The sequence below is a fragment of the Temnothorax longispinosus genome, chromosome 7, assembly GCF_030848805.1.
Source record: "Temnothorax longispinosus isolate EJ_2023e chromosome 7, Tlon_JGU_v1, whole genome shotgun sequence".
Taxonomy (NCBI): domain Eukaryota; kingdom Metazoa; phylum Arthropoda; class Insecta; order Hymenoptera; family Formicidae; genus Temnothorax; species Temnothorax longispinosus.
Window position 1 is genome coordinate 9,541,661 of NC_092364.1, and position 24,822 is coordinate 9,566,482.

At 38.4% G+C, this 24,822-nt stretch overlaps 1 protein-coding gene across 1 annotated transcript; it reads left to right on the plus strand.

Moving 5' to 3' along the window:
* Window positions 1-147: 147 nt before the first annotated feature.
* LOC139816913 (uncharacterized) lies at window positions 148-5,196 on the plus strand. Its single transcript, XM_071784742.1, has one exon. The coding sequence runs from the start codon at window positions 148-150 to the stop codon at window positions 5,194-5,196; it is 5,049 nt and encodes a 1,682-aa protein (XP_071640843.1).
* The last annotated feature ends 19,626 nt before the right edge of the window (window positions 5,197-24,822 follow it).

Genomic DNA, 24,822 nt, shown 5'->3' on the forward strand with positions numbered 1-24,822 from the left:
CGTACTACACCAGGTAAGCGTACATTCCATACGATCCTGCTAGGTTACATCACATATCGTACTAGATAGAAATCGCGTCTCATTTTCGCGTTTCACGGCAGACATATTGCATTCCTTCAAGTAGTCGTTATAGCATAACAAGCAAGCATGGATTCGTTAACATTAACGGACGCTAAAAATAAAAGAACGCAAATACGAGCAGCGGCCACGCGATTAAGAACCTTTATGGATAATTTCGATATAAACCAAGGCTCGCGACACGACATAAGTGTGCGTAGGCAAAGATTAGCTGATATGTGGGCTCAGTTCGACGAGGTACAGACACGTATTGAAACCCTCGAAAATGCTGACCCTACGACGGATAAGGATCGTCTTCTCGAGCAACAGATGCAGCAACGCGCTAGCTTTGAGGAGCCTTACTATACTTTAATGTCACGTTTCGATACAACTCTCGAATTATGCGACCGAAATTCGCAACCTGAAATTCGCACAACTCCAATATCGGAGAGTAACCACACGGTCAATAACAGGGAAACGCGCATTAAACTTCCCAAGATAATTTTACCAACTTTTTCAGGTTCTTTTGAGGATTGGTATTCATTCAAGGACACCTTCGAAAAGCTAATCCATCAGAACGGAGATGTATCTGTTATCGAAAAGTTCCATTATTTACGCTCTTCATTAAAGGACAAAGCAGCGGAGATTATACAGTCCTTAGATACGACGACGGATAACTATGACGATGCCTGGGCAGCCGTTAAAAATCGTTATGACAATAAGCGCTGGACCATACAAAGGCACATCAAAGCCATATTTGATGCACCAGCTATTAACAAGGAAAATCATTTAGCTCTGCGTGAGTTACTCGACACTATTCTTAAGCATTTACGCGCTCTTAAGGCTCTCAATAGGCCTACTGAATCTTGGGACGATTTAATTGTTCACATTGTAGTTTCTAAGCTCGACATACCTACGAGTAAAGCTTGGGAAATAAGTCTTGATGACGATGTACCCGATTTAAAAACATTAATGCAATTCCTTTCAAAACGTTGTCAAGCTTTAGAAGCAATTCACGCTAAAACTCATAACAATGCAATGAATAATACACAGAAACAAGGAAAACATAAGGGTACATCGGTCGCCAACGTCGCTACATCTAATTTATCTTGTCCTTTATGTAAAGAAAATCACCAGTTATATCATTGCGAAGAATTTCTCAAACTAACAGTCGAGGATAGGATTAAGAATGCGAAAAAGGCTCATCTTTGTATAAATTGTTTAAGATCTACCACCCATCAATCCAAACTTTGTAAATCAAGCGCCTGTCGTAAATGCAGTAAAAAGCACAACACCTTGTTACATATGTCTACCACAGACAACGCAGATCAATCATTATCGAATACTAGGACTCCTCCTGATAAAACAACTGACACGCCTCTACCAGTCTCCACACAATGCATTTCAAGTTATCATCCATTGAACGTCTTGCTATCTACAGCCATTGTAAACATTTACGATTCCAATAACAAACCTCTTTCTTGTCGCGCATTACTTGACAGCGGTTCTCAAATGAACTTTATAACGCAAGAGTTTGCTGATAAATTGCAACTTAAGGAAAGATTTCTTGAAATGTCAGTGTCGGGCGTCATGCAAGGAGTATTTAGAGCTAAGAGTTTTGTAAACATACGCGTTAAATCACGTTTCAATAATTTCAGTGAGAATATAGATTGCGTAATATTACCAAAGATTACTCAACATCTACCGCAGCATTCGCTATCCATCCAAAGCTTTACGATACCTAAAAATATAAAATTGGCAGATCCAAATTTTAACGTACCGTCCAGCATTGACATGCTAATAGGCGCTGAGTTATTCTGGCGAATCATATGTGCTGGCCAAATCAAACAATCTAAAAATCTACCTATTTTACAAAAAACTCATTTTGGATGGGTAGTGTCTGGCTGTACCGCGATTGACATGGCTGGACAGACTCCCTCGGTTAACTTGCATTTAACTGTATCCAATGATTTAAGTCAAGAGTTGAATCGTTTTTGGGAAGTAGATCACAACATTTCTTCGCATACACTAACAAGTGAAGAACGTACCTGCAAGGAGCTATTCTTAAAGGGATTGCGGCGAAATTCTGAAGGCCGTTTTATCGTCAAACTACCAATAAAACAGGACATGCTGGATAAACTAGGCAATTCCAAGGATATAGCCTTACGACGTTTCAAGGCACTAGAAGCACGTCTCATAACTCAACCTGATATGTACTCTGAGTACAAGAAATTCATGCAAGAATATATTGACTTAGGACACATGCGAGAAGTGGATGAATCGACCGAATCCACTCCAAGTCAATCTTATTACCTACCGCATCACGCCGTAAGAAAGGAAACAAGTACGACTACTAAATTCAGAGTAGTATTCAACGCTTCTTCCAAAACCGACACCGGTATATCCTTGAATGATGTATTAATGGTCGGCCCCAATCAACAGGAAGATCTCTTCTCCATTTTAGTGAGGTTCCGCACGTTCTTGATTGCACTGACTGCTGATGTAGTCAAGATGTATAGGCAAGTACTAGTTGATCCATCACACACCCCTCTCCAACGTATCTTCTGGCGTAAGGCAATTAACGAGCTCATCAAAATATACGAGCTACTCACAGTGACCTACGGTACAGCTTCTGCAGCATTCGAAGCAATCGAGTCTATGAGAAAATTGGCTGAAGAATATAAGGAACGTTATCCAGTTGCTTCCGAGATACTGTTACGAGACTTCTACGTTGATGATCTAGTTTCCGGAGCAAACACAATACAAGAAGCTTTAACCATCAAAAATCAGCTTACCCAATTGTTGCAAGAAGGGAAATTCGAACTGAGGAAATGGGCGTCCAACGAGCCCTCCTTACAAGGTGACACATCCTCGGTCAACCAAAAGGAGTTCATTCTGGCAGCCGACAAGGAAACCGAGACACGAACACTGGGCATCTTATGGGACTGCAATTCCGACACGTTTAAATTCTCCAGTATCAATTGTCCACCACCTATTGAAAATCCCACGAAGAGGAGCATCTTATCCAGAATCGCTTTGATTTTTGACCCTCTGGGATTATTAGGCCCAGTAACATTAGTGGCCAAGATCATCATGCAAGATCTTTGGCGTCTCAAACTCAATTGGGATGAATCCATACCCTTAGACTTGAATACAAAATGGAAGCAATACGAAAGAGAATTACAAGATCTAAGAAGCATAAGCATCCCTCGCAGAGTCATAACCGCTGATCAACCCACGCATCTGGAACTACACGGATTCTCTGATGCTAGCGAAGTCGGATACGGAGCCTGCATCTATTTACGTTCCACTTCTGCCTCAGGAGAACACTTCACAAACCTCTTATGCTCAAAGTCAAGAGTAGCGCCGCTGAAGAACCTATCCCTGGCACGCCTCGAATTAAGCGCAGCTCTATTACTAGCACAGCTGTACGACAAAATTACAAAATGTCTTAATTGTAAAATCGATTTTGTATCTCTCAATACCGATTCTAAAATCGTTTTAGCATGGCTTCAATCTTGCAGTCGCTCCTGGGCTACTTTTGTAGCTAATAGGGTAGGAGAAATACAACATTTGACTCCAATTCAATACTGGAATCATGTTTCCAGCGAGGACAATCCAGCGGATCCCCTATCAAGAGGCGTCATGCCTAATGCTCTGCCTAGTCTAAAAATATGGTGGACAGGACCCATTTGGCTAAGTTACGATAAGGAGCAATGGCCACAACCTTCAACTTCGGCACTACCAGAAGAACTGCCAGAAAAAAGGTCCAAGATGATCGCGACGACCTTAACCAACACAGAGGTTCTCGACATATTCAACCGATACTCGAAATTCACAAAATTAGTTCGAGTCGTCGCATACATGTTGAGATTCTTCGAAAATGCCAGAAACCTCAAGGGTTCGAACAATCCGGTAAGTTCTCTAGAGAAGAAGACGCGCACTGTCAAGCCTATTCTCCCGGAAGAGCTCAATCACGTCATCATTCGTTTAGTGAAGCTAATACAAGCCGAGTCTTTTCCTGAAGACATCAAGTCCCTCGCAGTACGAGGAGTAGTGAGCAAGGGTAGTCCTATATTGAAATTAAATCCCTTCATCGATGACTCTGGCATATTGAGAGTCGGAGGTCGCATAAAATCATCGTTCTTACCATACGCAGCTAAACATCCTATGTTATTACCAGGACATCATCCTTTCTCACATCTCATCATAAGACACGAACATGAAGCGGAATTTCACGCTGGTCCGCAAGCCACATTGGCTGCGATACGCCAAAGATACTGGCTGATTTCTGCACGTAACGTCGTACGACAAATTGTAAGAAAATGCGTAACCTGTTTTCGTAGCTCGCCAAAACCTGCTTCCACATTAATGGGCAATCTTCCAGAATCCCGAGTAAATATACCTAAGAAAGTATTTGATAAATGTGGTGTCGATTATGCTGGCCCTCTTTATTACAAGGAAGGGACTAGACGTAATGCTAAACTCATAAAATGTTACATTGCCATTTTTGTCTGTTTCGCAACCAAGGCTGTTCACATCGAATTAGCTTCCAGCTTATCTTCAGAAGCATTTTTGAGTGTTTTCAGACGCTTTATTTCCAGAAGAGGATGTCCCTCTGATATCTTCTCAGACAACGGTCTAAACTTCGTTGGAGCTGATCGCGAACTCAGAGAATTGGCAGACCTAATCAAGAACCAAGCTGTGCAACAGCAAGTCATTGATCAAGCGACTAGTAAGGGAGTTAACTGGCACTTTATCCCTCCAAGATCTCCACATCATGGTGGATTATGGGAAGCTGCTGTAAAGTCAGCCAAACGACATTTAATCAAAATGACAAAGGATAGTCATCTCAGATATGAGGAACTGGAGACGCTTCTTATTCAAATCGAAGCCATATTAAACTCTCGCCCGCTTACGCCTGTTTCCTCTGACTCCAATGATTTTATCTTCCTTACTCCTGGACACTTCCTGATAGGTGCTCCTATTACATCTCATCCTGAACCATCTTTGGAAGAAATACCATTAAATCGCCTTTCACGCTGGCAACATGTACAGCAATTACGTCAACACTTCTGGCGACGTTGGTCAAGAGAATATTTGCATCAATGTCAACAACGTAACAAATGGCATACTTAAGATGCATCAATACACATTGGACAAATGGTTATTTTAAAGGAGGATAATACACCGCCATTATCTTGGCCTCTTGGAAGAATTCAAGAACTACATATTGGTGGTGATGGAATAGCTCGTGTCGCAACTATACGCACAATGAACGGAAGCTACAAACGGCCTATCACACGGTTGTGTCTGCTTCCTATTGAGGACTCTGTCTAGCTATGATTTATCGTGATACGTGCGTTTATTATTATACAACCACACTTATTATTGTAATTCACATTACATTATTATAACCTTGTACTATTATAATTTGCGTCTACCTAGCTATAATTTGCGTTTGTATTACATATAAGTTTATCACTTTGTTTTTAAGATTCTAATCTACGACTTCATTGATCAGATTAAGTTGAAATAATTCGTACTTTTCATTGAAGGATGGTCCTATCAAGGGCGGCGGCATGTCGACGCTATATCGTCGCTTTTGATATTTGAACTTCGCGGTCTCGTAGACGAGTCGCGCTCTCGCGGCTTACTTGCGTTCTCGCGCCTCTATCTCTAGTTTGCTCGCGCTTGGCGCGCCTTTTACCCCCCACTACCGCTTTGCTTTTGTCTACCACATCTGGCGATCGGTCTTGTCTTTGCGCGCCACTTACGTTGCGAGGATCTCTCTGCGTCTCTCACGAGCGTTCTTGGAAGGAAGGTCAACACGACGAGATCATATTATATTAACGATTGCGATTGTATTCCAAGCCACGAGCATATTAAATACGATAGTAACAACTACACGAGATTCATTCTATTCCCGTACAAGGAACGCCACAAGGCCTGAAAGAAAAACCGCGTGCACATACGCAAAGGGCACAAGCCCCCACAATATAGATAAAGAGGAAACGAGGTAGAAGTCAACTCTACCGGACAGTTTTTGAAGGCTTTCATGTAGGGATCGCGTAGTTTATACTATATGTTGATGTTTCCACCGAACCTCATTTGGACCTTACTTAAAATTTTGTTGGGTAGGGTTTAGATTCGAGTTTGGTGTTTCCACCGTAAGAGTGCTCACCCTGATCTAAGAGCGAGCGTGGCGTAGCAGACAGCGCACTGGTCTGCTAAACCAAAGATAATATCAAGTTTGAATCCAGTCCTGGGTCCTGGTAGAACCAAAATAAATAAAATTGTATCGCTTGTCTCTCCTCGACGGAATGGCAGCCCGTCAGGAATATCCCTTGCCTCGAAACCCCCTCTACCTTGCTGTTTGGATTCGGCGTTAAACTGATGTAGGTCCCATGTGATAATATAAATTTTTATAAACAAATAACTAACATTTTTTGTTTATAAAAAAATACTTGTTTTCTGCAAATTATATCATCTTTATCATAATTTATTTTTATATAATTATATCAAAAATATTTAATTAAATATCTTTAATTTTCTATGTATAAATACATTCATATTTATATATTTAAATATCACATTAGACGAATATCGATCATCGAACATTTAATTTATTATAGTTAAACATGGCCAGATATCGTCAGACTTGAACAGTTTTCGATCAAACACAACCTTAGTTTGACTTATATCTGAACAGATATGGTCAGATGTAATGTATTTTGAATCGCATTCGAGTATAGATATGGTTATATCTAAACAGATACACTTAGATCTGGACTGTTTCGATGAAATTCAATCACAGACATGGTTCGATCTGAGCAGATATGGTCCGATTTGAGCCGTCAAAGACGAGATTACACCCCATATATAAGGTAAATGTCTCACTGGCCGGACGTTTAAACATAATTCGTCACAAATAATACAATTTATAATATTAGAAAGATCTTTAATATAAATAATTTGTATTTATTCGAAAACTTAAGATTCTTTTAAACAGGAAAAAATTATTTCAATTCACATATATCAATTATTAATTAAATATTTACATAAGTAATGGAGCATGTCAATGTACCAGTGGCCGGAAATAGGTTATAGCCTAGTATCCGGACATAACTTGTCCCAGTATCCGACCAATTAGAAAATTGGCATGTTGATGAAAAATATTGTTATAAATAGATATTTAATGACAAAAAACAGTTCTAAATTGATGTTTATATATCATTAATAATATTTTAATAATATTTTATTCTTGTCAATTGCATGATATAGGGCATTTAACTTACAAGTTAAATAAAGTTCTTAACTACCAGTGAACAGGCAGATAAAAAACCGAATAATTAAGCAAAATAATATAATTAGTTAGAAATAAACAATTTCGTGATTTAATAATTAGTTAAAGTTTAATTGTTTCTTCGTCACCGGAAAGCCTTTTTCACTGACATAAAAAATTCAGTTAAGCTCAATGAGGTAATGAAAAATAAATTTTGACTTTGATTATGGTAAAAATAGCTATTATGAATTAATAATCAACTTATTTCAAATTTTCACATTTGTAAATAAAGATAAATTGTCGATGAGTACTCTCTAAATCTGAATCAGTGAAAAGTAACTGAAGTGGCATATTTTAGACAGTTTAGACTGATATCAGTGAATAGTCACTGATGCGTTCAATGACTATTCACTGATATCAGTGTAAAATATGTTATTTCAGTGACTTTTCACTGATTCAGATTTACAAAGTAGTTTTAAAAGGTCTCACATGCAATTAAATGCCTTTAAAAACATTTAATTATTACACTTACCGCACAAATCTATTGATTACAACAGGCGACACTGCATGACACTAACCTCTCATTTTTTGACAAGTTGAGTTCGCACATGCGTCCGGCTATTGGGACCACTGATACTATTAATGTACCAGTATCCGGACGAAAATCGTTTTAATTGTTATTTTTAGGATGAATTTCGTCAAAACGAGTTTTTAACTAATTTTTAAAATTAGATAATTGATTATTTATTTACATATTTAATTAAATATTCAATTTCTATACTATTAGCTAGATGCTTACGCTTAACGAATCTGTTAACAATTGACCATTATTCTGACAAACAACAGACATGTGCTCATTTAATCAATTTTTTTAAATACAAAAACTTAATTATGCTTACTTTTTTTCACCCATTTAATTGTTAAATATTAAAGTTTTTTTTTACAATAATTATTATTTTTATTTTTAATTGTTCAAATAAATAGTAAGTATTTTTCTCCAATGTGGTCGGACACTGGGACGTTTACCTTAGTTATATAGTTATATATAAACATATTAAACATATATGACTAGATCTGCGCAAACATGAGAAGTCATATCTGAGCATATCTGACCAGATAAAATTTGATTTGGTCAGATCTAATCTTTTTTTTCCGAGTTTTCCATTAAAACATAATTACTCTCAAATCGGTTGTACTTTGTTGAACTGGAACTTATGCCAATAGTATGTATAAATAAGTTTCTATGATTTTGAATCAGATTCGATAGAAATATTCACTTTTCGACCTATATGTTTTAATATATCTATATTGACTCCGATTACGCTTAATCGTAAAATAACAATTAAAATCTTAATCGGAACCAATATAAGACATATTAAAACATAGGACGGAATGTGAATATTTCTATCGAATCTGATTGAAAACCATAGAAACTTATTTATACATACTATTGGCATAAGTTCCAATTATAACCGATTTGAGAGTAATTATGTTTTAATAAAGAATGCAGGTTTAGAAACACAATTCAATCTTATTAGACCGAATAGGATTTCCTAATGGTTTTAATCGAGCTTTTTCAACAGGGAAAGCAGTAAATAATTTGGAGCAAAAAATACCCAGACAACACATAAAAGTAAAAGATGACGAAAATATTGTTACGCCCGCGCTGAGACGGCCTTTAACTCCAAGCTGAAGCGAGCGGTCATTCCGCAGAAGTCGCGAAGCGTTCCCTTGACAACGGGCGGCTGTTAAAAAAACAACGGAGCCTTAGATTCGAACCTCGGCTTTTAAAACTATTCTGACGCGTTCTCGGGTGTTCCCTTTAATAAAGAGATTTGTTACTCTTTTAATAAACGTGTCGTTATTTCCGCGGGTGCGCGAGTGTGCGAGTGCGAGAGAGTGCGTGTGAGAGAATGCGGAGCGCAGCGCAACAATATGTCTTTTTATAGTCGTCTTTTTGGCTAGACAAAAAGATGTCTAAAAGATGTCTTTTCGACTACACAAAAAATCGACTCTTTGACTGGACAAAAAGTCGTCTAAACGATATCTTACATAACGCTTTTTCTAATGTATCATGCACAAAAATTCTCATAATACATGTCAGGACTAAAGGGCCTATTTTATAACTTTTAATGGCAGTATTGTTATTGTTACGTTGTCGCTGTACATCTTTTGTACCATATACATTATACCTGTATAATATCAACGTAACGAAAACGATTGTCGGTAAAATAGTTATAGAAGAGGCACCTTTAATCTAAAATGTCAACTGATCGACTTGGAGCTACAAGGCTTTGAAGCGCTGAAAAATTATAGTAATGTTCAGCAGAGAAAACAGCTCAGTAAGCGTTTAGTGATTTTATTGTTCCTGATTATATAGTACGTTCTTCTGGATCTATTAAAGGTCTAAAAGAATACTTTAAATCATAGAGCGCTCACTGATACTGATTCATTTTAGGACCCTTAAGCTTCAAAAGTATTACATAGATGAAAAAATTGAAAGCTTGTTGGCCGAATACGATAAATGGAGCATTAAAATTAATAAGAAAGAAAGAATTAGGAATTTATGAGGCAATTACCTCTACATTTGACCCAGAATCCGACTTGAATTTTTTTATTGTCTTCAGTTGACATTTTACAAACAGAAACCAAAACTTAATCTAAAAACACAAATATGTGAAAATATGACAAAACTGCAATATAAAGACAATTTTTGCGATGAGTATTATTTAAATAACATACTTTCGGTCCTTGAAATTGCTGCTCCAAATACGTGCAATGAAATGAAGACACAATGTGTTGATTTACGAAAAATACACTTATAAAATAAATTCTACTGTCGATTGCGTGAACACACACGTCTAATCAATTAAGAATCAATTAACACTAATTTTGAGTTTAACAGAATCAATATTTAAGTTAAATTTTTAGATTAATCGCGAAACCGAAAAGCGTATTGAGGTTTACGAAAACATAACCTTTCACATGCGGTTGGACGGAAAATGACGGACAAATATACTTACTTTTTTAGAGCTTTATTATATCATGTGGAGGTGTTTATTGATTAAAGCTTATTACGTAAAATATATGTTAAAACAACTTATAACAATATGGGTTGATTCATGTAATCTATTATTGTACAATCTGTATAAAAGTGATCATTGAAACAAAATGTTTTTGTGTTGCAATAAAATATTTTTTTGAAATTATAACTTTAAGTTTTATTATGTATGTATGTATGTATCGGTTTATTGTGTATCCCCGTAGGGTTCAAAAGGCGTTTTTTTTATGTGGAACGTTCCCAAACCTCTTACAAAAACCCCCCATCGTTTATTCCCTGGCTATATGCGACTTCACAAATAATCTTTTTCCCTTCCCTTAACCCTCCCCTCTTCTTTCGCGTCTCCGTTCGTTTCCTTTCACATCGTCCTGTATCAGTTCTTCCTCCCTGTCTACTTCCTGCCCTGGGTCATTCAAAGGACATATAAAGATCAGCTCCACGTGGCCATCCTCCTCTTCTTCCTCCTCCGCTTCTGCACCGGCCCCACCCTTGGTCCTCCCTCCCACCCCTCTCGTCTCTTCCTTATTTGGCGCAGTTTTTTTTTCCTCCATCCTCCTTGTCTTCGTCTGATTCCACGAGAAGTTTCTCCTCCATATCCTTTGAAATCTCCTCCTCCGATCTCCCTGTACTCCTGCGAATTCTCCCTACCATTTTCCCCTCCTTCTCTTCTCTCTCTCTATCTCTCCTTTTCACCGACCTATCCTCATGAATCTTCACCCCTATACTATTCCCTGCCTTTCTCCTCGCCTCCAACACCCGCCACTTTTCCTCTTCGTTTCCCAGCTTTACCAAAATGGTCATCCATATTCCTCTCTGACCCATCACAATCACCTCTCTCACCGTCACCCTTACCTTTAGCCCTTCCTCGAATAGCTCTTTCACTTTCTCCCAATTCGACTCCTTGCCTCCCTATTTCTCCTTCTCGACCCTTAAGGATCCATATACCTCAGTAGGTCTAAAAAATAGGTGATTTTTGTGAATTTTTTGTGGAGAGAGTGAACAAAATAAATCATTCAATATTTTTGGATTATATTTATGATACTTTTAAGTAGTTATACAAATTTTTTCAGCCCATTTAAATAATTTGGCGAAGCGAGATACTGGGCAACGCGCGGAATAGGTTGCTCCATGGCGGAAGTCCTCCAGGTCGTAAAATGTGTCTGAAACATCGAATCAATCGATTTTCCTGTTCAGTATAAGTGTCCCTATAGAGTAGACTAAACAAAATTATTTTGAATAAAAATTCATAAAATAGCGGCAGTTAAAAAAAAAAATTAATTTTTACTATAAATTTTCGATACTTTTTTGCTTATAAAAAATTTAATATTGCATACATCGATATGAAGTAGTCTACTCTATAAGGACACTTGTACTGAACAGGAAAATCGATTGATTCGATGTTTCAGAAACATTTTACGACCTGGAAGACTTCCGCCATGGAGCAACATATTCCGCGCACAGGTAGCCGTTGCCCAGTATCCCGCTTCACCAAATGGGCTGAAAAATTTTTATAACTACTTAAAAATATCATAAATATAATCCAAAAATATTGAATGATTTATTTTGTTTACTTTCTCCACAAAAAATTCACAAAAATCATCTTTTTTTTGGATCTACTGAAGGATATGGACCCTTAAAATTACATTCCTTTTCCTTAGTTCGTCCTCGTTCTTTTCCCCTACCCCCGCCCACCATTTCTTCTTCTCAGTCCCACTCTCCTCGTATTCCTCCCTCTTCCTTTTGCCTCCACTTTGCTCCATTCTTTCTACCTTTCTTTCCAAGCTCCTTACTTTCTCCTCCAGCTCCTCCATCCTCTCGTCCTTTTTCCTATCGTCCTCTTTCCTCTCCCTCAGCATCTTTCTTACTTTCTCCTCCACAATTCTCTCGACCGCCTCTGCTATTATTCTCCCCTCGCGCTCTATCCTGGGTAATCTGTAACAAGTGCGTTATTACTTTCCTCTCCCTTATTCCACTTTCTCTTCCGCATCCCTCTCTTTCTCTCTGCCCTATCACGCTTATCTCTTTCACCTCTACATTTACCTTTGATCCTTCCGCAATCTATCCTTTCACTAATCACCGCTTACCTTTCTCCTCGTCTTATTCTCCTTTCCGCAACCGAATTTTCTGCTCAACTACACGTGCGCCGGGCCTTACTCACGCGTCCGCCTCGTGCCGCCAAGTCAGACTTTCGATTGCTCAATCCCTCGACCCGTCGCGAAAACTCCCTGCTCCGTTCCGCACCTGCCACGCCACCATCACATTCCTCTGTCTCTCGACAGGTCGATCGATCGCTCGCTCGAAACTGCATGCTGCCATCTCGCTCGGCTCCCTCATCGTGTAACCTGGGCCCTTTATCTTCCTGCTTCACATCCTAACCTCTCAGGAGTGACCTTACTTTCTCTCATCACTGCACCTCAATCACACTATCCTCAACCTCTGCTCCACTTTCCCGACTTCCTCCGATCCTCCTCCACAGGCTTCTCCACCCCACTTCATCCTCCCTTGCTTTACCTCCTCTCGAAAACCCTTTTCTTACTCCTCTTCCACTCCGGGCCAAACCGTCCACCGCTCTCCCCTCTCTAGCTCCCCCTTTTAAGTTTTATTAACATAAACCTTAATGCACGCTGTCCGTCACATCCTTCACTCGTATAACTACTATTTATATTTTATTTACTTTTACGATAATTATGTGCAATTTTTGATAATAAACTTTCATAAGTTAAGAAATGGAAAAACACGTTCTATATCAAGCGAAATAATCATAACTTCTGTATACAAAATAAAAACAAAACCAAATGAATGACAAAATAAAATCAATATTTTATATAAAAAAGTTAATAATTTCTCGCGAATTAAATTCAGCGAATTGAAATAAAACAAACTTAACCATTTAATTGTGTAGATTAAATTGACAAAAGAACCCCTAAAACTAAAATATTTTATAAAACACACACGCACGCACGCACGCACGCACGCACGCACGCACACACAGGTAAATAAATTTAGAAATTTTTAGTTGGCGCTAAAATTGTTACAATATTGTTTAAAGAATTATAAGTACATTTGGGATAAAAGTATCTTCATTTTACAATTTTATTAAATAACGCACGCAACAGATATTTTTTTAAATAAAAGGTGCAAAAATAAATAAATTTTTGAAAAAATTATTCGTTGCGGTTAAATACACATAAATGTTCTTATTATAAAACTTTGCACACATGTAGGAGGGAGGGGGGTAAAAAGATGAACTTAGAAATTTTTTGTTGCTGCCAAAAAATGGTTCTAAAGGGTGAAATCACCCTTCATATATAGAGCGGCTTTTTGTTTTTCTCGATATATTTCGGAAAGTATTCAAGATATCAAAAAATGTTTCAAATAAAAGTTTTATGGTAAAAACATCTTTATTCAACCGCATTAATAAAATTTAAAAAAAAAATTTTTTTTTAATTTTTAATCAAAATTTTGTTTAAAAAATTATTTAAAAAAAATATTATTAATGTTGTCGAATAGAGGAAATTTTACTGTAAAACTTTTATAAGAAACATTTTTTGATATCTCAAATATTTTTCGAGATATATCGAGAAAAGCAAAAAACCTCTGTACTATGAGCAGTGGTTTCACCCCTTAAAACCGTTTTTGGGCAACTACAAAAAATATCTAAATTCATCTTTTTACTCCTCCTACATGTGTGGAAAGTTATATTCCTTTTTAGTCGAATAATCTTAATATCAGGCTACTGTTGTATACAGCTGATATTTTACACAGTTGGTTACGTTCAACCTTGCCGCAACTCTGGTGTAACTCTGATCCGGCGGAAACAGATAAACCAACCTGACTCTAACCCGACTCTGACTCGACTCTGACCCAATTCTAACCCTCGGTGGAATACTCATTGAAATAAAATGTTCTTTCGTTGCAATAAAATATTTTTTAAAATTATAACTTTAAGTTTTATTAACATAAACCTTTCATTTATAAACCAAATTTACGTAAAATATAAAGAATAAAAACATGTCTACAATATGATTTTAAAATACGACTAAAAGATATCTAATATTGGATGTCTTTTAGTCATCTTATAAGTTTTGGCTATAAGACAACATTTAGTGGGACATAAGTCATCTTTTAATAAAGTTTAAGCTCTAACGAAAAGATTTATACCGAAAATCTTTTAGTCATTTTTTAGACATCTTTGTGCTTTCTGGGTATTATTAATGCGCCAGACATATGTATATTACAATTCTATTGTTTAAATCTTTTTTTCTAAAAAAGAATAATTATATTATAAAGTTATGTTGGACTTCCGGTTCTGATGCGACAGAGTGACACGTGGCGATTAGGAACGAGCTTTCGATAGTATGAGAGCGTGTAGGAGAAGGCTGGTGAAAGTGTAAGTAAATTAAAGAGAGTGTGGAGGAGGTGAGAGCGTGTGGGGGAATGGAGAAAGATAAGGAAATAAAGGGAAAGAGGGAGAGAAAGAGAGTTTGGTCGAAGTAGTTGAGAGCAGGACGGCCAGAGAGTACGAGAAGTATAGAGAGCGCTCGGTGTCGAGCGGTAAGACAGGTAGGGACTACAGAGGTGATAGAAAGAAAGTGGCGGAGAGTTATCACTGCAAGGCAGAGGGAACAAAATGATTGGGAAGATAGGGTATAGTGGGGGAGATAGAGGGTGAGAGAAAGATGTGGGAGCCTCGGGAATGTGGAAATGTTAAAAAGGAAAGGGGTTATGATTCTGCTAAGCAGAAAAAGAGGGAGGAGTCGTTTAGGGGTAGTAAAAAGACTTTCAGATATTCATGTAAGGTAAAGAAGGAGGAGAGTGAGTAGAGGTTATTAAGAGGTAGAGGGTCATGAGGGAAATGAAAAGAATGAAAGAGTAGAAGGAGGATTATAGACAGATGATGGAGGAAGTAAAGGAGAGATTCAGAGAGCAGCGGAGGATAATGAGAGAGGAAATGAAGGAGATGAGAAGAGACTTTTTAAAGAGGAGCAGAGAAAGTAGAAGAAGAGAGGGAAGAGATATTAAATTGCATTAAGAAATTAAAAATGAAAGTGAAGGAGTTGGAAAAGAGTAGGGGGAGAGAGAGTAAAGTAGGGAAAGACGGAGAGGGGGAAGAGATAAGGACAAGATAAGGAAGCTGGAAAGAAGAATGGAGAACGGTGAAGAGAGGTAAATATAGAGAAGGTTAAAAGAGAGTGATGGGGAAAAGGGTAGAGAGATGGTTTTGGTGAAGACGAAAGATTAGAAGCAAAGAGGGAAATTCTGGAAAGAAAGTGAAATTTGAAAGGCAGGAAGAAGAAGATTATGGAGGACTGGACATTGAAAGAGAATAAAATGAAATGGAGGCTGGAGAAGATTGCGAGCTGGGAAGAGAGAACGGGGAAAAAAGGTGAAGCTAGTACTTGGGAGGTTATGAATAGATGAGCAATGCTGGAATGGGATGAGGAAGAGGAGATACTTAAGGATAATAGAGGGAATAAGAGAATAGAAGTTTAGAGGGGAGAAGAGGGGGATGAAAGGGGAAGCACAGTAGAAGTAGAGAAAGAGAGGAGAGGGAGAGGGGGAAAGGAGGGAGAAAAAGAGAAGATAAAAGGGAGGGAAAGTAGTGGAACGTTACCTTCTGGAATGTGGTAAGATTGGAAAATATAAGGATAAAGATTTTTGGACAGGATTAAAAAAATAAGATGTGATGACACTAATGGAAACTTAGACGGTAGAGAATAGAAAAGAGTAAAGGAGAGGTTACCAGATAGGTATGAATGGGGAATACAAGCAGCAAGGAGAAAGAACAAGAAGGGAAAAGCTATAGGGGAATGATAATGGGAATAAGGAAGAAGCTGGTAAAAAAAAAGAAAAGATAGACGGGGGTTGAAAAAAAGATAATGATAGATAGAGTAAGACAGAAGGAAGAGAGATGGAGAATAATGGGAGTCTATGCAGAGGAGGGCATAGAGAAAGTTTTGAGGGTTTTGGAGAAATGGATAGAGGCTAAGGAGGTTGGAGTTAGAACATTGATAGAGAGAGATTTTAATGCAAGATGGGGGGCAAGTAAGGGAAGAAAGAGCTAGGTGAGGATGGGGTGGAGGAATTAGGAAAGAAGAGGTCAAAGGACAGGAATATTAATAGGGAGAATAAGTTTATGGTGAACTTCCTTGGAAGAAGATGGTGCATCTTCAACGGAAACATAAAGTAAGAGGAGGAAGAGATTACCTATGGGGGAAGAAGGGGGTAAAGGAAGGGAAGGAGTACACAGTCATAGACTATATAATAGAAGAAGAAGAGGTAAAAGATAGGGTAAAGAGATAAGGATATGAGACAGTGGATTCCGACTATCAGCCAGTGGAGGTATGATTAAAAGAGGTATACAAGAGAGGGAAAGGATGTAGGAGAAGAGGAAGGAGTTGGAGAAAGGTTTAGAATGAAGAGAGGAAGCGTAAGTTCAGGCAAAAATTGGATAAGGTAGAATTAGGGGAGAGAGAGGTAGAGGAGGAATGGGAGGAGATGGAGGAAAAGCTGAAGAAGGCAATTAGTGAAATGGAAGGTGAATTAGGAAAGGGGAAAAAGAGGAAAGTGGGATGGTGGGATGAGGCGTGTTTAGAGAAGAAGAAAAAAGTAAAAAAGGGAACTAAGGAATTGGAGACGTAGAGGAGGGAATGGGGAGAAGTATAGAAGAAGGAAGCAAGAGTATGTGGGAGGAAAAAGGAGGAGAACAGGCAGGAAAGAAGGGCGGCAAAAGCCAGAAGGGTGAATAAAGTATAGGAAATTGTAAATAAGGAGAGAAAGAGACGCAGGAAGGTAAACAAAGGAATAGGAATGGGGGAGTGGAAAGAGCACTTCACGAGTCTCCTGGCAGGAGTGAAAAATAGATTTACTAAAGGAGGAAAAAAGGAAAAGTGGAAAGGAGAGAAAGGGAAAAAGGAAATAAGTAAGGAGGAAGTAGAAAAAATTATAAGAAAATTGAAAAAGGAGAAGGCAGCAGGGATAGATGAAATTCCGAATAAAGTGTAGAAACATGGAGAAGAGTTGGAGGAGTGGATTAGAGATTTTTGTAACAAGGTTTGGAAGGGAGAAGGTTGACCGGAGAACTGGAAGAGGGGATGATCATACCTATAATGAAAAAGAGGAAGGGAGAGAGAGTGGAGGATTAGAAATGTCACATTATATACCCTGTATAAGGTGTATGTGGCAGTGCTGACAGAGAGGTTAAGGGAGAAAATGGAAAGAAAGAGAATTATCCCACCAAACTAGACAGGATTTAAAAATAGGATGGGGGACAGTGGATAACATCTATGTACTTAATTATCTGTAAAGAAATTATTGCGAAAAATAATATTTTTGGTAATTAACTATCAACTTAATTATCTGGTCAACAGACAATTGGGAAGGAAAGAAAAAAAGCTGGTGGCGATGTTTGTGGATCTTAAGGCGGCATTCGACTCGATAGACAGGAGGGTTTTGATTGAGGCAATGAGGGAGCAAGGAATCAGGAAAGGGTTAATAAAGAGGATCCAAAAGGTATTGAGAGAAGACAAGAAGTAAGGTCAGAATAGGGAAGGATCTAGGAGAATGTTTTTGGACGGCAAGAGGGGCAAGGCAAGGGTGTCCGTTGAGCCCGCTGCTGTTTATCATTTAGATAACGGACTTGAAAAAAGAGATGGAAAAGGTCAAGTGGAGAAAACTAAGCTAGGTGGAAGAAAGGTATGCTCTAGAGTACGCGGGTGACTTATTATTAATGGCAGAGAGGAAGGATGAGATGATGGGAAGATTTGAGAATTATTTGGACAGAAAAAGACCGGAATTAAATGTAGAGAAAACTAAGATTATAAGATTTAGAAAGGGAGGAGGAAGGATTGGAAAAAGATATCGGAGGTGGAAAGAAAAGAGAGTGGAGGAAGTGAAGGAGTTTCGGTACCTAGGATATATACCACCGTCAAAGGACGGTGGACAAGAGGCGCACATAAAAGAAAGGGTTAGAAAGGTGGCTTCAGTAATAGGGCAAATATAAGGGATGGGAAAAAGGAGGTTTGGCAAGAATTGGGAAAGAAGACTGTGGCTGTTCGATAAGCTAGTGTGAACGGTGTTGAGGTATGGGGCGGAAGTGTTGGAGCTGGGAAAAGAGGGAGTGGATAGAGAGATTAGAAAAAAATATTTGAAATGAGCTTAGAGTAGACGGGAGGACACCGGGTTATTTATAAGGGAAGAGTTGCAGAGGGAAAAGTTAGGAGGTAGGGCTGGAAGACGGGCGTGGGGATTTGACAAAAGAATGGAAGAAGGAGGGGGAAGCGAGGTGGCAAGGATGTGCTGGGAGGAATTGCGGGAAAGAGCAGTAAAAGGCAGGGTGAGCTCGAGTTAGGAGGAAGGGAGGAGAACATTTTTCGGCGATAGAGGAGTATATTAGAGAAAGTGGAAAGGGAGGGAGAAAAGGCGAAGGCTTGGTTCGACAAGATAGAGAAGAGGAAAAAAAGCAAAGAACAAAGAGATCCCGGGAAAAAGAATTAGATCTGACCAGATCAAATTATATCTCAGCAAATCAAATTTTATCTGGTCAGATATGCTCAGATATCTGACCATATCTGCTCAGATCGAACCATATCTGTGATTGAATTTCATCGAAACAGTTCAGATCTGACTGTATCTGTTTAGATATAACCATATATCTGGGGCATTCCATGCCAAATCACCGAGGATTTTTCTCGACCATTTTTAATTTAACGAAAATTTTTTTGTGTTTTTATACTAAATAAAAATAGCGTCCATAATTTTTTTTAGATTTTTATTTTTATCCCATACTTAAGTTATAGATTTCTTCAAAAAAATGCAGTTTAAAATTTCAAATGCCTGTAACTTTAAGAAGAAAAAAAGATATTGTAAAATATGAGATAATCTTTCTTTTTTTCGTTTTTTACTGTATTTTTTGAAGAAAATATAAAAAATGTTTTTAATGGACAATACGACTGTTTTTTTAGAATTTAAGTAAAAAATATTTTTTTTTAATGCGACCGTTTTGATTTTTTCAAAAAAATCTCAAATTCTAGAATTAGTTTCGAAATTTTTAAGCCATTGATGAAGATAAGATTTCAATAACTTCAATTTTTTAAGAAACTTTTTCTTCATTTTTTTTCAAAAATAATTTTTTTAAATAAGATAGGCTTTACCGATGGCTATCAAAAAATTTGATATAGACAGCAATCCTGAAATTTTGATTTATAGATAAAGAGAAAATTCGAATATTTTCTATTTTTTAATTGCATCTTTACTTATTTTTATTATTAAATAACATTTTTTAATGGAATATTATAAATTGGGGAACTGTTTTTTTATACGAAAGGAGAAGAAAATGTCCAATGCGTGAAGCCTCCCCCGAGAAGAGGGACTTATACGCCGCATACCCCGGGGGCTGGCCACCCGGGGTTATGTGGGGCTCCACTAAAAACTCCCCTTGCATAGTCTACCGTGACTGTACGCCCAAGCCACAGGGACGCCAAGCACTACTACTGTGGCGTGGGCAGTCTACGCGCGTTATCGCGCCCTTCCCCCGTAATTCACGCGCATAATGGTCCCATAACGGTGTTAGAAAGTACGTGCGAGAATTCGGAGCGCGACACATGTGCGACACATGTGCGACAGGTGGCACGCGCGGAATTTCGGAGCGCGAAGCGTAAACAAGGAGTGGGGGGCGCGAAAGCCTCGACCGCGACGCGCGACCGAATAGACGAGTCAGTCGTTTTGCAATATCCGAAAACGTGTGGACACATTACGAAGTAAGCGGGTTAGAAACGGGCAATAAGAATCGTGAAGAGATTGCGTATGTGAACATTGTTGATGTAAGTGGCAATTCGGTAGAATGCTCACAGATGGCATCGGTGTTACAGTTCCCTAGTTATCTTTAACGTTATGTGTTTCGCGAGAGCTGCGACGACCACGTTGCGCCCCAGCGCCGGAAAAAGGCACGGACCGACGATACTGCGCAAGCGTGAGTGTGTCGGGACGGGCGTGAAGCCCGCCGAACAAGCAATCGTCTTCCGGCTAGCGAGGCGTAGAGTCGCGTTCCTTTACACGGCGTCGTATATTTATTCAATTGCTACGCGAGTGTAATCCGCCAGACTATTGAGTCTGAGACAGAGCACTACTATCACGAGGACGTCTCCGTAACATCAGAGGAGGCATTGCAACCCGGTTCAGAGGCGATTGAAAACACCTCGCTCGACATATACGACTGAAGGAAGGACGAACTTAGCCATTGCGACGAGGCCTCGGAAAGACGGAAAGAAGCGGCCATCTTAGCCCATTGCGACAAGGCCTCGGAAAAACGGACAGAAGCGGCCATTTTGCCCTTTGCATAGGCCCTCTCGGTTTTGGTCAATGACCATCTTATCCAAAGATAACGACGGCGGATGCTTTCAGGTAACATATCGAACTCGTGTAAATCAGAGATCACTTACGAGATTGATCGGCAACTCTCAAGCGGATTATGATGAACGCAACGTTCTATCATAAAACAGCGATCATCTGATTACCGAGTTCGAGAAAGCACGGGGCGATGGATAGCATCCTCGCATAACACGGGGCGATGGATAGCATCCTCGCATAACACGGGGCGACGGATTACTTCCTCGCAAACAAGCTACCTCGCTTCTTAAACATTCCGGAATTAATTATCGGTCTGAGCTCAGTCGAATTAAAGTCAAGTCTACATGGTTGCAACCCGCGGATAAAGTCATTGATCTTCAATATGCAATTGTTTAACTTACGTTCTCGATGCAAATGTTTGACGAATCGAATCTTCACGTATAATTGCTATTATCTTAACGAATATTGCGATTTATCCTGTGGCTATTTACCAATTATTAAAGTGTACGAAGCACTATATTACTTATGAAAAGTTACTTATCGTTTAATTTAGTTCGTTCTTCAATTATTAACATATCTATATATTATTACTCGAAATACTTATAACCTGAATTACCATATAAGTTATTGTGTCAATTGATAGCAAGAAAGAACAATATATTGCATTTACCGAATCTCACTCAATATTTATAAGAGCCTAAACCTTCTCTCGAATGCTTTACTTTGCATATGTTCATTTGCTTATACTTTAAGTGAGATATATAGATACGAATTATGATCGACGACTTCTCAATTGACACAGTACTTCAATTTATATATGTTTTGTATAATATTGCTATAATTATGTAACATGCGTTTTGAATCATATGTTTGACTTACATGATCCTTTCTTGAAACAGAAGCACAGATTGAAATCATTTGATTGTTTTCTCTGATTGAGATGCAAAAATAACAGACTTTTGTGTTCTTAAACTTAATCTTTATGAGAGATTAAATTCTTGTCGTGACATATGAGAAAGGATTATGCAAGAATAATTCAACAATATCTGATTTTGTGTTTATGCTATATGTTCTTGGTAAAACATTTATTCCGATAAATTTGCTGATTATAATCTAACTGCTACGAAAATACACAATCTCTTTACCGACATAACCACGAGAAAAGTATCGTTCCCTTTTTTATAATTTCTAGAGCTCAGGTTCCTGCGCGAACTTGTACATTTCAAACAAACGGTGTTGGAGACATACAAACGCGGATCGCCCGCAAAACACATATCGGACAAATCAATTGGTGCGTCCGGTAACGCGCCAATCGATCGATCTCGAGAGCCCGCGAGATGCAATGCGGGCTACATCTCACGGGCCTCTCATCGATCTGCATCGCGAATGTGTTTGCAAGGCGAACCGCAAAACAGGTCATCATTCCGACCTGTAACACACAAGGACGGATCATCGGTCCGATCCGAAAACATCCGAAACGGCATCCCCGAGACTCACACCATGCGAAGCATGGGAGTCCTGACTACGCCATGCTCGAAGAGCATCCAAATACACCGTAGAAAGATCCCTAGGCGTCGTCCTCCGATGCAGCGTCCTCCAGCAGGACTTGGGAGGCAAGATTTCGTACCTCCGCTTCCTCGGCTTTCCGGCGCCTCTCAGCATCCTTCTTCTGGAGCATAACTCGGACTAATCCGGAACAAGTAAGATCCAAAACATCCATGACCCGTAAGCAACTGGGTCATGTGAAATGTGAGGCCGCCATGCACGCGGTCGATCCACAGGTCCAAGTGGGGCCAGATCGCCAAACGTATTCTCTTGCCAAAGACGCCTACATCCCTGAGCCGACGCCTCCAACGGCGTCGCAGACGTATACCTTCGTCGCTCCTGTTGTCGTTGACATTCTTCAAGGTCCATGCAAGTTGCCGCTTTAAAGCGCGTATCCTCTCGAAAGTCTTTATAGGACGCAGCTAGCAGGTCGAGCGGTGGGACTCGAGCCAGCAATATAGCCGCATCCATAGACACGGTTCTATATGCCGTGATTACGCGTAATGCCGTTTTCTGCGCTTGTAAAAGAGGGCGCTTCTCTCGAAAGACCGAGAACTCGTCGGTCGCTCCAAACCGGAGCCTCGTAAGTCATAACGGAGAGTAACACACTATAATAAAGTCGACGCTTGTTTTCGACTGGGTCCCGCAAGTTGGGCAGCAAGCAACCAAGCGCACGCGAAACCTTGCCCACCTTGTCAGCCACGTACCGAAAATGATACCTGAATAACCATTGATTGCACAGGCACACAAAAAATAAAAAGTGTCTTGGCCGAGACACTACACTAGTGTATTCCCATGTATTTTGACCCGCTGAATCCGAATCCGAAGTCAGAATTGTCAGATTGGCTCTCAGTTCCGAGCAAACTTAAAAAAAAAGTGTTCGTTTCGTGGACCCGCGAAAACGATCTAATATGAATCTAACTAAAATCATATTAAATCATATTTAATTTGGGTAAAATTCAAATTAAATCCAGATTTTATATTAAAATTATATTTGTTTAAATACAGTTTTAATTTGCACTTATTAAAATCAGTTATGTAGATTAAATATGATCCACAATAAAATAGGGCTTTAATTAAAATTTAATTAGATCACTTATGTGGATCATATAACACTTCGAATCAAATATGGTTTTAATTTGTATTTAATAAGATAACTTATGTGGATTATAATGATCCAGAACCATACATGATGCAGAATATTTATATATAAGACTTTAATAAAAAGTTAATGTGTTCTGTATGCGACTTTTACTCGATTCAATTGCGGCTTTAACCCAAATTTGGTTTTAATTTGATTCTTATTAAAACGTATTTTTGTTTAAATAATGTTTAAATAATATTTGCGGAACTTGTCGAACTTAACATGTAAAATATTTGATTCAAAGTAAAAAAAAATAATATAGTCATATAAGATTATATATATGATCAGATCAGAATATCGCATCTCAAAGTATCCGATAGATGGCATTCGATGTGATCTGTTTCTCGTAATTAAAATTTGACAAAGAGTGTTATAAGATAACGGTATCAAGAAGACACGACACTGTCTCGCGTTATTCTCGCGCGATGCTGTCTCGGAACGACACAATTTTTGTATCAGTTATATCGTGAAGTCCACTCTTATAATAAAGTAGCACGCTTAAAAAATAAAATTTTATATAATCTTGTTTAAATTTAAATTGGTATAAATTTAAATTTAAAACAAAATTATATAAAATTCTAATAAGATCAAATAACATTTATATATGAAAAATTTGACTTATATGATTATATTTGACTTATATGATTATATTTGACTTATTTGATTTATATTTAACAAATTAATTTTGAATTTATTACCATATTTAATCCACATTTGGCAAATTAAAGCCATATTAACTCTGCATTTCCTTAGGTCTGTGCGGCTGATTTTGCATATTTTAACAAAGCAAGGTCCAGTTTAATCCATATATAGATTAAATAAGATGGGGTACTTTAATTTGATTTAAATATGACATATTTAAATTATAATTGATTTGCATATTCGATTCTAATAAGATTCTTAATAAATTCATATAAGCTTTTAATACGGTTTTAATACAATCGTCTTTCGCGGGCGAGTTTTGAACTTTTTTTGAGGTTTGCTCGGAATTGAGAGCCAATCTGACAATTCTGACTTCGGGTTCGGATTCAGCGGGTCAAAATACATAGGAATATATTAGTCTGGTATACAGGCCAACCCACTTTTTTTTAAAGCCTGTATACCTAACCTGTATACCAGACTAGTATATTCCTATGTATTTTGACCCGCTGAATCCAAATCCGAAGTCAGAATTGTCAGTTTGGTTCTCAGTTCCGAGCAAACCTCAAAAAACATGTTCGTTTCGTTGAGTTTTGAGGTTTGCTCGGAACTAAGAGCCAATCTGACAATTCTGACTTCGGATTCGGATTCAGCGGGTCAAAATACATGGAAATACATTAGTGTAGTGTCTCGGCCAAGACATTTTTTATTTTTTGTGTGCCTGTGTTGTCAATAATGACACCC